We start from the raw sequence: 13976 nt of genomic DNA, 5'->3' as shown, positions 1-13976 counted from the left end.
TGAAAGAAATGCTTTAAACAAATTTTTACATCGAATTATTCATAATCGTTAAATACTGCGTTTTCTAAACTTGTAGTGTAATTGAACACTTTAAGAATCCAGTATCAGTACCGAATAAACAAAAATTATACAAATATATGTATAACATAACAGTATTCCTTTTTCCAAGAAAACAAACGCATAAATAAATGACTGGTATTAACTACGAGTAAGAAATTAAGAAATGTCATAAAATTGTAATTAGACTGAAGAAGCGCTAACGAGAATGCTCTAAAATGTAGGAGGAAAAAAAGCAGAAGGAATATTAATCGTGTACGCGTATAAATGCAAAGTAAATGTACTGGTAAATATTTCAATTTTATAGATAATCACGATGTAAAATTAGCGAAATCAAATCATCTCGGAATGGTTGATAGTTGAGCGAATTAGTCGTTACGTGGCGCTGTCAGCGGCGCGAAGCTCGGATCGATCGTATTAGAACGATGTTATTTTTTAGGTAGATTTAGGTAAGCAAACACAGAATACGAAATACATATGTATTATTTTGGTGAGAAAGTGATTTAGAATCGTCTGATTTTTGCGAACAATCTCGAATTTATTTAAACACGCGTTATTCAATATTTCCGAATAGAGTTAGTTGCCATATTCTTTTCTTTTTACCGCGGATACTTTAAATCAACTAACGATCAGAGTGGCGCTTCGGCAGCGTTGCCAAGTGTCTGTCGGATTGTACCTACTCGTTTAAGTGTAACCACGCGCGTACGAACACATGATACGCGATATACATAGTTTGTTTACTGCTCATTGTGATTTGGAAGAACACGTGCTGTAATAAGCAATTGTTAAAACTATGGCACTCGTTCTGTCGCGTGGCAATGACTTGCTCCTTGATTTCGCTAATACCTTTCGTCACAGCGACGTGTAATTTCTACTATCGGGTACGGAGGAACGTGTAAAGCGAAGAATCATTTATTTAAATGGTATTAAAAACAGATACATCGATCGAAATTTTTTTATGAAATCGAAAGGTACTTCGACATTTTTTTTACTCATGACGATTATTCGTTTCTTCTCATATCGAATTAGTAAAACTGTCTGTTACGTTTAAAACTTTCGTTAATATCGTTTATTTCGATGATCGCTGCCTTCCTTTAAATTTGCATGCATCGTTATGAAAAATGTAGTTACGAAATAGTCGATAGATGTCAGAATTTTCCGCTCTTTTTATTTGTATCGCGTATACTAACGTGGCCTCTTTTCGTATGTATTTGAACGTTTTAAAGTTTGATTATTAAAAAATTATCGTTGATTATATGGAAGAAAATGCATCGATTAATTGTTTCTTCGAAAGAATGGGAATCTTTTTTTTTTTCTATTTTTTTTTCTTTTTCTCGTTTTTGGTTAACGCGCTCTTAGAAATGTTCCAATTAGGGTGCGTTTAGAGTGGACGAGCAAGAGCAAGAACGAAAGCATTCGTATAAACAATGATTGAACAAATTATTCGATCATACCGAACAACTTTACGATTACGATTACGTACGAATATTCGTAAAAATGAAAAGCTTCGAACAGAAATCGCGTCGAATGAAATATTTGTTACACGGAGAATTCGATTTGGCGAACAATCGACGTGCAACGAGACAAAGCTCGTTTATGGTAGGATTTCGCGAAAATTGAAGAAGAACGAGCGTTCGCTCGCTTAGTCTAAACACACCCTTAGATGCATAAATCCGGCAACGTCGTACAATCGTATTCCGCAAGCAGCAGCGTGTGTTTTTGTATTTGCATCGCGATGCACCGTGGGCCGGGCGAAAGCCAAGATGGCGGCAGCCGTGTTTGGCGAACGCGTTTCAAGTGTGCTTAGTTTTAGACCGCATAAATGGCTCGGCCTAAACGCACAGTAATTTCTAACACTGTGATTTCCTAGTTCGCACAAGTCACTGGGTACTCCATCGTTACTGGGCGATGTCCTTTTGACGAAACACGACACAAGAAATTCTTACGAGAGGAAAAAAGTGTCGTGCACTGTCAGTCAGCAACTTCGACTGCATAGCAAAAATAATATTCACCGTTGGTGTTTCAGCAAAGTATTCGTTTATTTTGAACTTTCCGTAACAGTAAGAATTAAAAAAAAAAACTCTTGCCATGGTAAGTTTTTATTCATAATAATTTCACTTTATTCACTTGAAAGAAAGCGCGCTTCTTTCGCACGATACGTATTTCTTTGAGCATCCATCTCTCGCTACAACTAACCTATAGACGCGATACATGTATACCGCAAATAATACACTGTCTCTCTTATTGTAATTTTAAATGACTCACACCGTTCTCCCTCTCCATCTTCCCTATCCCCTCCTCCCTATTCTTTTCTAAATTCAAATAAGTTTACAAACAGAATTTTCCAATGTTTCTCCAAAGAGTCGTTTAATTAAGAGGAAGCAATGTTTACTTGATATTCTGTGAGAAATGTAATTTATATAGATGTTTGTAAATAAGCGAATAAAGAGAAATCAATTATTGCATGATATTTTGAAAGTTAGTAACTAATTTTAAATGAAGCCGATACGCGTACATGAAAATCCGTGTTTAACCGTTACTTTGTAGAGTTTCAAGAATGCCTGTGATAATGATAGTAATAGAAAGAAGCGATTCTATAGTTTATCCGTGGACTAGTTGATAATAAAGTAATAAAAAATTGTTTGTTAGTCGGCCAAAAGGGAGAAGGATGCAATGAACGAAGACAGCAGCAGCGACGAGGACGAAGATCCCGATAACATGGGTGTGCCAGGTAAGATTTATGTTTTTGTGATATATGTTCTTACATTTTGTTATCATGAATTTGTCGTGAGTATATGATGTAACTGTGCGTAGGTGGCGGGAAGGACCTAGCTACCGCGACCGGGATAGCAAATATTAAAGATGAAAAACTTGCGGATGCGCCGTCTAACGTCATGACGAAAGGACAAGGGGGAATGAATAGTAAGGAGTAAATTTATGTTTACAAGTCGTCGATACATAAATTATATTCGTTGTTGCCAATTGGAAAAAAATTGAATTCATAAAAGGGGATGATTTCGAAAAGTTTCCAATAGAACTACGCTTAAATTGTTAAAAATCGTATCTTGTTCGACAGTGTTAAATCAGAAATTTGGCAATAAAATTCCTGGTGGATTAGTAACCAAGACAGCGACACCAGGATACGAAATGGTACGCGTAGGAGGATCACAGGGTACACCGCCTGGATTTGTTAATGCAAATCAATTAGGTCAATTAAATCAATTAGCTACCGCTGGTGGATCATACGCTTTTCCACCAGGATTAGCGACTCTCGCGGGTTTTAATCCTGCAGCCTTTTTTTCACCGAGTAAGTGCAAGCAATCTTACTTTTATACATATATGAAAATGATACGATGAAATAATTTTATTTCTATCGTTTCGTGTATATGTAAGGTACACAGTTAATGTATGTATAAATTATTTATGCACATACATAGCTAAAATTTTCAACGAAATTACATAATGAACCAGAGATTCAAGTATAATTAAGAAATCTTATGCGTATTATTATTTTCTAGGCATGGATATGAGTTTAATGAGTGGCTTTATGGGTATACCTGGAATAAACATGGGTGTTAATCCTCTAGTCCAGTTGTTAAACCAGAATGGTTTACATCCAAATTGGCCAGCTGGACTCTCAGGTATTTTCTAGCTTACCTCTTGTGTCGTTCATAAAATTGTTTTAATTAGATTGCCCTCATTAAATTGAATAAAATTTTAATTGTAGGAAAAAGCCATAATATTATAATATGATAAAAATAATATAAATATCGTTTAAGGTAAAGCAGTGTCTCAATTGTGGATGAATGCTGGAGACCCGACTAAAATGAATATACAACAAACTTTACCAGAAGAGGAAGAAGTAGACGACGAAGATATGGGCGTTGCAGAAACATACGCCGATTATATGCCTACTAAACGTACGTTTGTTCTTTTGAATGTTACTTTTCATATGTATCGTACTTACGGTATACAACAGTCGATTTAACGTTTAATAGTTAAACTTGGACGAAAGCATCCAGATCCTGTTGTGGAAACTGCGTCATTATCCAGCGTCGAACCGACAGATGTTTGGTATAAACTGTCGATACCGGAGGAAACGATACGAACTGGAGCTCTATCCGCGTTACAACTCGAATCGATCACGTACGCGTCTCAACAACACGAGCATCTTTTGCCAGACGGTTCACGCGCCGGTTTCTTGATCGGCGATGGTGCAGGAGTAGGTAAAGGACGAACCATAGCTGGTATTATATTTGAAAACTACTTGAAAGGTCGGAAACGTGCTATTTGGGTTTCTGTTTCGAACGATCTTAAATATGACGCAGAACGAGACCTGAACGACATAGGTGCATCAAAAATCGAGGTATGTTTTCCGCGTAGTCGGATAAAAAATTTCGTTGAAATATCGTTGAAATCGAATAACTGATTGCTGACCGATACAATTGTAGGTCCATGCATTGAATAAGTTTAAATACGCAAAAATTTCATCGGCAGTAAACGGTAATGTTAAGAAAGGAGTAATATTCAGTACGTATTCCGCGTTAATCGGAGAATCTACACAGAGTGGGGGAAAATATAAAAGTCGCTTAAAGCAACTGTTACAATGGTGCGGAGAAGACTTTGACGGGCTAATTATTTTCGACGAGTGTCATCGCGCGAAGAACTTGTGTCCGACGGGTAGCTCAAAGCCTACCAAAACTGGTACTTATATATCGTTTATGTTTTATGTTTTATGTTTTATGTTTTATGTTATAGATTATTTGACAGAGTGAACCACGGAACACGGTTGATTGCTTCGGAATAATATTCGAGGCGAATGAGATGCCGTGGTTCATCCTGTACAACCAAATATTTCCGTCCAATTCTAACCCATTGATACACGTGTTTCAGGTTTGACGGTTTTAGAATTACAGAATAAACTTCCGAAAGCTAGAGTAGTGTACGCTAGTGCCACGGGTGCATCCGAACCCCGTAACATGGCCTATATGGTGAGATTAGGTATGTGGGGCGAAGGCACACCGTTCCCCGAATTCAACGATTTCATCACCGCTGTCGAGAAGCGAGGAGTTGGCGCGATGGAAATCGTAGCGATGGATATGAAATTGCGAGGCATGTACATCGCTCGACAGCTCAGTTTCCATGGAGTAGCTTTCAAGATAGAAGAAGTACCGTTGTCTAAAGAATTCACCGAGGTATACGATCGATCAGTTCGACTTTGGGTGGAAGCGATGCAAAGGTTTCAAGAAGCGGCGGAATTGTTGGACGCGGAGAACCGTATGAAGAAAACGATGTGGGGACAGTTTTGGTCGTCGCATCAGCGTTTCTTCAAGTATTTGTGCATCGCTGCAAAAGTGAAACACGCCGTTGCGGTCGCTAGGGAAGCGGTGAAATGCGGCAAATGCGTAGTGATAGGTTTGCAATCGACTGGGGAAGCTCGTACATTGGAACAATTGGAACGCGACGACGGTGAATTGAGCGATTTCGTTTCCACCGCGAAGGGAGTGCTTCAATCGTTGGTCGAAAAGCATTTTCCAGCGTCGGATCGTAACCACATACATCGAGTTCTCGGTATCGAGCCGTCGAAGATGCAGAGGTTAGACGAACTGGAAGATATGGAAAGTGCTGGCGGTTCCGCCGGTAGCAGTAAGAGGAAACCGGTACGACAAGCTGCCCAGCGCGCTACGAAAAGAGTTCGCACGTTCCCATCCGACGACGATTTTACCGACGACGAGAGAAACGGCGGTCATAGTTCTGGCTCGGAATACAAGCAAAGCGGTAGCGAGAGCGAGGACGATCACAAAAGTGACGAAGAAAGCAACATCACTTCCGATTCTTCGTTCAATTACAGCGAATCGGATTCCGATTCGGGCGATGGAAGACGGAAGAAGAAAGGTGGCAAGAAACCGAAGAAGCCGGTAAAAAAACGCGGGGTTGTCGCGGGAGCAGCGACGCGCAATCGAGCGCCATCGAGAGACGCGGTCGAGCGCGCGTATACCATGAAAAAAGAACTGCTATTGGAAATCGAAGAACTGGGTGATCGTCTACCACCGAATACTTTGGATCAGTTGATCGACGAGTTTGGTGGGCCGGAAAATGTGGCTGAAATGACCGGGAGAAAGGGTCGAGTCGTCCAAACCGAAGATGGGACTATTCAGTACGAGTCCAGGTCCGAGGTCGATGTTCCGTTAGAAACATTGAACTTGACGGAAAAACAGAGGTTCATGGACGGCGAGAAAACGGTAGCGATCATCTCCGAAGCAGCCAGCAGTGGTATATCGTTGCAGAGCGACAGGCGAGCTAGAAATCAGATGCGACGGGTACATATCACTCTGGAATTACCGTGGAGCGCCGACAGAGCGATACAGCAATTCGGACGAACGCATCGTTCGAATCAGGTAAACGCACCTGAGTACATATTCCTGATCTCGGACTTGGCAGGTGAACGGCGATTCGCCTCGATCGTGGCGAAGCGTCTCGAGAGTCTCGGTGCTCTCACGCACGGAGATAGACGGGCGACGGAAACGAGAGACCTTTCGCAGTTCAACATCGATAACAAATACGGCCGTGCGGCTCTCGAAGCGACGATGAGAACCATCATGAAGTACGAGCCGCCCCTTGTACCACCGCCTCAAGATTATCACGGAGACTTTTTCAAAGATGTAGCCGAAGCGTTAGTGGGTGTCGGTCTGATCTGTAACAGCGAAAGTACGCCCGGTGTACTCACATTGGACAAAGACTATAATAACATGTCGAAATTTTTAAATCGTATCCTCGGTATGCCCGTCGATTTGCAAAATCGTTTGTTCAAATATTTTACCGACACTCTGAACGCGATCGTGACGCAAGCGAAAAAGACTGGTCGTTTCGATATGGGCATCCTTGATCTTGGCACCTCGGGGGAAAACGTCAAGAGGGTTAAATTGTATCGTTTCCTACGAAAACACGCGACCGGAAAAGCGCCAACGGAACTTCACGTTGTTCACGTTGAACGTGGAATGAATTGGGCCGAGGCAGTGGATAAGTGTTCCGAATTAACAGGGTCGAAGGAGGGCTTTTATTTGAGTCATCAAATTCGTAACGGAAAACAAACGGCGATTCTCGCGGTCGCGGTGGACACCGGTAGCAAGAAAAAGTCCGAAAGCAAGAAAGATCAACTGTATATGGTTTATAGGTGCAGTATTAAATTTATTTCGTTCGGAAGAACTCTATTAAAACTTTAGATAGCTGAACACGTTATTTTATTGATTTGACCATTGAAAATAATACATGGTATTCTTTTCAACAGGCCCAATACAGGATTACAATTGAGACAAGAAACTCTTGGCGAATTAGAAAAGAAATATAAAAAGGTATCTTCGGACGAAGCTGAACCGCACTGGTCGCAACAGTACGAAGCTTCCGTAGATACGTGTTCTCACGCTTATTGGCGCGGTAATTGTAAAAACGTAACTATTGGTATGGACTGCGAGGTTGGACTGCGAAGGCGTTCCTACAATGTTTTGTCGGGTTCAGTTTTAAGCGTATGGAGTCGAGTAGAAAGCATTCTAGCGACACGTTCCGGTCACAATTCGAAGATGCAAGTTGTGCGGTTACGAACCGGTAATACATATCAATTTCTCTTTTCCACGCATGTCGAAATATCGCTAGGAATTCTTACGAATTCTTACGAATTTTTCTCTTTTTCAACAGACGAAGGATTGAAGATAGTTGGTACCCTTATTCCAAAGTCCTGTATGGAGATATTACGACAAGAACTTTCATCGGATTCGGAAAATACCGAGGAACTTACATTTTGAACATCACGTTGATTCGCTTTCATAGGTGAATGATTACCTCTCTGTTTAATTGCCTCTTCACTCGTAATTCTCGTTTCGTTGAAATCTACGTAATAATTAGAATTATTATATATTATAATTCACCAAATAGGACCAAAAGAAGCGGCTAATACGGATGTGTAACGTACGATGGACAAATCCCTCTTCGTAAGATTCTCGAGAAAACCCAAGAAGAGGGTGCATTTGCAAATGCGTGGGAAAACGTGGATTGACGTGTTAATTATCAAGATGTATAAGGTAGTCTTCAAGATGAACATCTACCAAACAGTGTTTTATTGTCCTGTCTAATACTACGAGTGAAATGAATGCGTGACACGAACGTTTCCAATTTCATGAACTTTTCAAATCTAAACGTATCTCTTCGTTAGATTTTCACGTTTTTATTTTATAAGTTTTAACGAAACGTATTTTCTCGGCCGTCGCATCTCGATATACACGAATGTTGCAAGTAGTTAGAATTTGTTTTTTCTTTCTCTCTCTCTCTCTATCTATCTATCTATCTATCTATCTATCTATCTATCTATCTATCTATCCATCTATCTATCTATCTCCCTTTTTCTTTCTTCAACCTTTTAATTTTTATTTTAGTCATAGACTGTGCCCTCCGTCGATTTCATTCATCTTTTCCACGTCGTCGAAAGAACACAGAAACCTTAATTTTATACAGTTTATGATTACGCGCGTAACAGACTTGTTAGCAAGTTGTTTGCGCGCGGGAATAAGATAGAATTCGTAGAATGTATTATCGCTTATAGAGCAGATTAGGTTTTCATCGATGAAAATCACGGGTGTAAGCGAGTTTCGGTTAACGTTGGATAGCTTTATTTCGCATTCGTGACGGCGAGACGAGAAACGAAAACACGAGATGATATAGCGATTCGTACGACTTAAAAACTGTATCTTAACGCTAATCATATCTTGGAAATGCAAGCAACGTCCAGTGAGAATCGATTGAAAAGTGTTCGCTTGTGTATTGTGACTGATCGACGCGACCGAAGTGTAACTCGGACGAAAAATAAAGTAGTATTAGTACTATATAAAAAAGAGCAACGCTTAACGATCAGTTCTCGCTGGAGAGTACAGATGTATACGGAACTGTTCCAATTTTTATTTAATCGCTGAAAGTGATCGAATAGTTAATTAATGACCATTGCTACTGCTACCATTAATATTATTACACTACTGCTATTATTATTAGTGCTAGTACTCCCACTGAAAACAGAATAATTACTACTATTACGAAGAAATAGAGAGACGAGATAAACAAACATTTTTGTGCTATGGAAAACTTTATATCGAAAGAGATATCTATCGTTTTCAAACAAGTGCCAATGTAGCGTAATTAACACTTTTTTTCTCTTTTTATAAATTCATCCTTTTGTAATCTGACCGAAGAAATTATTATTTCGTCTTTGTTCTTCTTCTTCTTCTATTACTATTACTACTACTACTACTAATTTTATTAGGTAATTTAATGATACGAATAGCGTGAAGATTTAAAAGAAATTATTAAGTAGGAAGGAAAAGAGAATCAAATCTCGTCTCCCAATATTCTCAATTTATGAGTAGTGAACGTTGAAAAGAAATGGTTAGTTTCAACGATACATACGGCAGTATATTTATATTCGAAAATCATAAAGGTAGTCATGCGAGTAGATGTCTGTTGTTTGTACGCCTGAGCGAGCGAATTAGATCTCGTGATCTATCGTTTTTGTCGGAAAAACGGTAAAAGCGGAAAGAACATTCGGATTAGTTAAACGGGGCAGCAGCGAGTGTTGGGGCGGGGTGGGAGAGGAGAGGATAGAAAGAAAAAAAAAAAAAGATAAAAAATTCGTTTTAAGTAGAATCTCCATTAGAAAAACAGATTAATTACGAAGAAAATGTTCGCGCGATCTTCGAACATTGTAAAATCAGAAATTATCACCGTGAATATTTTCCTGTCTTCGTAATTGTCCTTACTACGAGAAAGGAAAAGAAAAATCGTTTTGACGTAGCGTACGAGAGATAAAACTACTACGTTTCTGCGGATACACTACATATTGCATTTATAAAACAAGAGAGATATAAATGAAAGATTCGTTGCGTACGTAACTAAAATATAAATCTTTTTATTACGTTGTAATTTTTGTAAAATTCGATATTACACGTAACCGTACCAGTAAATTATTTATTAATATATTATCACAGAGACGATTTAATAATATCGAATAGTATTCGTTCGTTGTTTTAGTCCTTTTTAACGAGATTGATTGCTTTCTTGTAAAGAAATATTCGTTCGTGCTTTTATATCGTTCGATTTTTCTAATTTATTACGAACGTGGAGATTCTTATAATGAAACTAATCGGGAACGGGAAAGTCGTTTGACGAAATTTTAATACCGAAAGTGATTTGTGATTTATACGAAAGATTTCAAAGTGTAAATATATATATTAAAGAATATAAAGCAGTTTTAGGTCACACGTGTACCTTATATTCAATATTTTTACAATTCTTGCTTGAGTTCCTATTACAGACAAGGTGTAATTTATAAATGTGGTATCTAGTATACGTGGAAACAGGCACTGCACTTGCCGAAACGATTCTCTTTCGTTCTGTGCTGTGTTTTGTGAAATTGAATGAGCGATTTCTGAAGACTCTATACATGTATACGTATATATATATATATATATATATATATATATATATATATATACACATATACATATACATATATATATATATATATATATATATATGTATAAATGTTTGTGTATGTAAAATCGACACTTCGTAAGAAGACGAAAAAGGGGAAAAAAATGAAAACTAATGTTAAAGAAAAATCGATTTTTCGAATATCAAAGCCCACCATTATTACTGTAACGTTCGCGTTAATATTACTTTCCTCCATTGTTGTGTAACTGAAAATAACGATGCGTATACCACATTTTCCTCTTGTTGCTTTACACGTATACGTTGTACCCGCGAAAAGGCATACCAGCATTGGCGTAATTAGGTGTAGGTCTCGAGATAGGCTTGATCCTCTGCCTCCGCTGTAACGTGACGATATATCGTTTAACCGTACAACCGGTAACTATACAAGGCGTGGTGATTTAACGCGATGATAGGCAATTAAAGTGGTCTCTGAAATGCTTGGCGGGTAGCAGTAACAAGGTGTTAGCGATTTCTCGAATTCCCGTATTTATGAACTAACAAAATTTGGTCATTTGGAAAGTTCGAAATTCAAAGGTATAGAAATGTAATAACTGAAATTTTTCCAAATGAGAAATTGACTACTACCCTTCAGTGCTACACGCCATTCTGTACATATAACTACACAACGTGGCGATGATCTTACGCGTATCTGTACTCTTGAGCAAAAAGCCTAGTCACGCCAATGCGCGTACGAAAAACATTAATTCATAGGCGTATAAAATTTATTACTGGATTTCCAGTAAATGAAAAAAAAAAAACATGTAAATTGTTTTTTGTTGCAAACGCAGATTTGGTACTCTGCATTGCGTAAAATTACATGAATAGCAAATAAAATGTCTTACATAAGTATCAGTCTATTGTACTGCAGCAGTTAATTTAGATTTTCGTTAAATTTTTTTTCTTTTATACATATATAAAACGATACAGTTCTTATTCTCTTCGATTTTAATGCTATAAAGTTTTTCCGTTTAAATAATCATAGTAGCCTGACGCACAAACATACTCAATCTTCTTTCTGATAATTGTCGAACGACATAAACGTGTATATAGGAAGATCGAAAACAAGTACAAATAATTTTAAAATGCGTAAAATATCCACCGTTCATTTTAATGTTTATTAACATGTCAATCGTGGATTAAATTTTTTTACATGGTTTGACCCACGACTTATGTTAGGCAATAAAAAAACTGTACAATTTAACATTTCTTCTTACTTTCTTATAAGGACAGAAACATTCGTTCGACCATTCATAATTCATTTACGCGACCGTGCATAAACAGGCATTTTTCAGTTTCAACGTCTCATATCTGTTATATGTCATAAAATACAGTCACCAAATACCTCTTCTACTTATATTTGCATTTCCATCGATGAATTAGTAACCTCACAGGGGGCGGAAGTACTTTGGTATAGAAAGTTATTTAATGAAAAGCATATAGCAGCATAAGAAATGTGCAAAATCCAATGATGAGACCAAGAATAAGAGAGTCTCGTCTTTTACGCAGATTTATCCTTTGCAATAAACTGTTTACTGCTGGAAATCGGTTTGAGATATCGTTTAGTCTGGTCTGTAAACGCTTGAATGTCTGTCTCTGAGTCATCAGATGATCGCGAGTTTCCATCGCTATGCTTATTTGATCATTGAGTAAACGATCCGAACTGAAAAACCAAGTTTCCGTTAACTTTATGTTTAACAAAGAATGGATACATAGTTTTTACCGTGTACATTCCGTAGCGACATAGGCTTCCTTTCGATTTTGGAAAAATGTCAAGGCAGGAGTTTCCCATCGATTGTCTTTAATTTTGAACGATTAAATATGTCAAGTTGAAATTTTCGAATTCTTGAACCTCTACGGTTCTACATTTGCAAATTTCTAAATTCCTAAATTTACTTGGTTATAAAAAATTTATAACCAGTAAATGGTGATGTCCTTTTCTCCTGTGTACTACCCTTTTCGCTAGGAAGCTTATCACACTTGCCAATGTAGCAATAATGTGCACCCGGCCGCGAATGTATTCTGAATCATACTTACTTGTGAATGTGTTGGTTCTCTTTTAAATACATTTCCCGACGATTAAGTCCACTTACGCTTTTGTAATTACTGTTCCATAAAAGATTCGAATATATTCGATTAAAAGTATGAAAATGAAAATAATTATTTTGGATGATGACATAATTGTTATATTTACTCGATTTCTTTGCGAACGCTTCCTAATAGATCTTCTCTATCTCTTCTTGCCGCAAAATTATTCCTAATTTTACTGAATTCCAGTTTATAATCTTTCAGTATATCTTTGTGACGTTGCATAGTATGCAGCATCGCGGCGCCATTTGGTTGTAACTCGCTCATTCTTTCGTTTATAGAGAATAACTATCAAATATAGACAACTTGGATTACTGAAGCCTAACCCAATATTTTCAACTTACTTTGGCAAGCAATGCTTCTATTTCAGAAGCCATATTTTCAAAGACATGCTCTTCGTCCAAAAGTGGCACTTCGTCTGCATTAACTAGCTTGGTTCCGGTATTGACCCCAAGCTTGCTAAATGCTACCAATTTTGCATCGATTTCATTTTCTAAATGCCTCGCTTGTCGTCTTAAATCTAAAACAAAGTATAATATTAGTACTGATTTATTTTAATTTGTGTAATTATAAATTAATAATGGTATTGCTTAAGTTCAGCTTGTAAATATCGCCGCCAATTAAAATGAATTTAAACGTTTCGTTACAAACAACCATGAGCAAAAATATTATGAAAATTTGATGTTTGTCGAAAAGAAAAAAAAAAGAAACACGGACAAACTAGCTTCATGAGGTTAAGAAACATTACGATACACATATGTAATTTATATGATAATCGATACGAAACAATTTATTGAAATAAAATTTTGTTTAAAATTGTATGGAAATAATTTTAAAGCTACAATTATATGTATAAGCATAAAAAATTCATGCAATTATATTCGTTTTATTTCCAATGATTCTTGATGCGAGGAAAATAAAATATTCGAAATTGACAAAATCTGGAAAATGAAAATTTTCAACTTTTATTCAATTTTAACAAGAAGAGTTAAAATAAGCTTATAATTATGTGTATGATATAATGGAGAAAATTAAATTAGTATCAAAATGACATATGTCAAAACAAGGTATATTATTTGCTATAAAATCTTTTCATGTTCATTGATTGATAACGGCAAGATTATATTAATGAAAGCAATATTCGTGTTAAACAACATCTACCTTCCCAATCAACTGCGCCTAATGCGTTAGCCATTTGTTGTTCGTAAATCACGAACGCGACAATTCCTTTTCTACGATATGTGGATAGCTACTATATTGTATAGACATAACACAGTTTCACGACCAGATGATGCCAGTAGTAG

General features: G+C 37.4%; 2 protein-coding genes across 10 annotated transcripts; one reads left to right on the top strand and one right to left on the bottom strand.

Annotated features, from left to right (window-relative positions):
• The first annotated feature begins 488 nt into the window (after positions 1–488).
• Positions 489–11788, top strand: sno (Protein strawberry notch). Of its 7 annotated transcripts, XM_012285504.2 has the most exons (13): positions 489–1028; positions 1928–2148; positions 2707–2788; positions 2872–2979; positions 3134–3364; positions 3576–3698; positions 3837–3977; positions 4056–4423; positions 4509–4761; positions 4951–7231; positions 7346–7659; positions 7750–7881; positions 7987–11788. In XM_012285504.2, exons 2-12 carry the CDS (start codon positions 2146–2148, stop codon positions 7854–7856), a joined length of 4011 nt encoding a protein of 1336 aa, XP_012140894.1. In that variant the 5' UTR covers positions 489–1028; positions 1928–2145; the 3' UTR covers positions 7857–7881; positions 7987–11788. The 7 variants fall into 7 exon arrangements, with proteins under 7 accessions (XP_012140894.1, XP_076396366.1, XP_076396368.1 ...); XM_076540251.1 differs by lacking the exons at positions 489–1028; positions 1928–2148 and adding an exon at positions 2172–2535; XM_076540253.1 differs by lacking the exons at positions 489–1028; positions 1928–2148 and adding an exon at positions 2172–2535 and having other exon boundaries at positions 7957–11788.
• On the bottom strand, positions 10304–13973 carry Gos28 (golgi SNAP receptor complex member Gos28). Of its 3 annotated transcripts, XR_013040629.1 has the most exons (6): positions 13263–13393; positions 13017–13192; positions 12779–12960; positions 12622–12690; positions 11930–12247; positions 10304–10925 (listed from the first exon to the last, which is right to left on the bottom strand). XR_013040629.1 is itself a non-coding variant. In XM_003703426.3 (5 exons), exons 1-5 carry the CDS (start codon positions 13865–13867, stop codon positions 12010–12012), a joined length of 699 nt encoding a protein of 232 aa, XP_003703474.1. In that variant the 5' UTR covers positions 13868–13973; the 3' UTR covers positions 11680–12009. The 3 variants fall into 3 exon arrangements, 2 of the variants coding, with proteins under 2 accessions (XP_003703474.1, XP_076396380.1); XM_003703426.3 differs by lacking the exons at positions 10304–10925; positions 13263–13393 and adding an exon at positions 13834–13973 and having other exon boundaries at positions 11680–12247; XM_076540265.1 differs by lacking the exon at positions 10304–10925 and having other exon boundaries at positions 11680–12247.
• Positions 13974–13976: the final 3 nt, after the last annotated feature.

Source organism: Megachile rotundata, chromosome 15 (assembly GCF_050947335.1).
Source record: "Megachile rotundata isolate GNS110a chromosome 15, iyMegRotu1, whole genome shotgun sequence".
NCBI lineage: Eukaryota > Metazoa > Arthropoda > Insecta > Hymenoptera > Megachilidae > Megachile > Megachile rotundata.
Note: the sequence above shows the minus strand (reverse complement) of the source record. Positions and strands in the feature narration are given on the sequence as shown.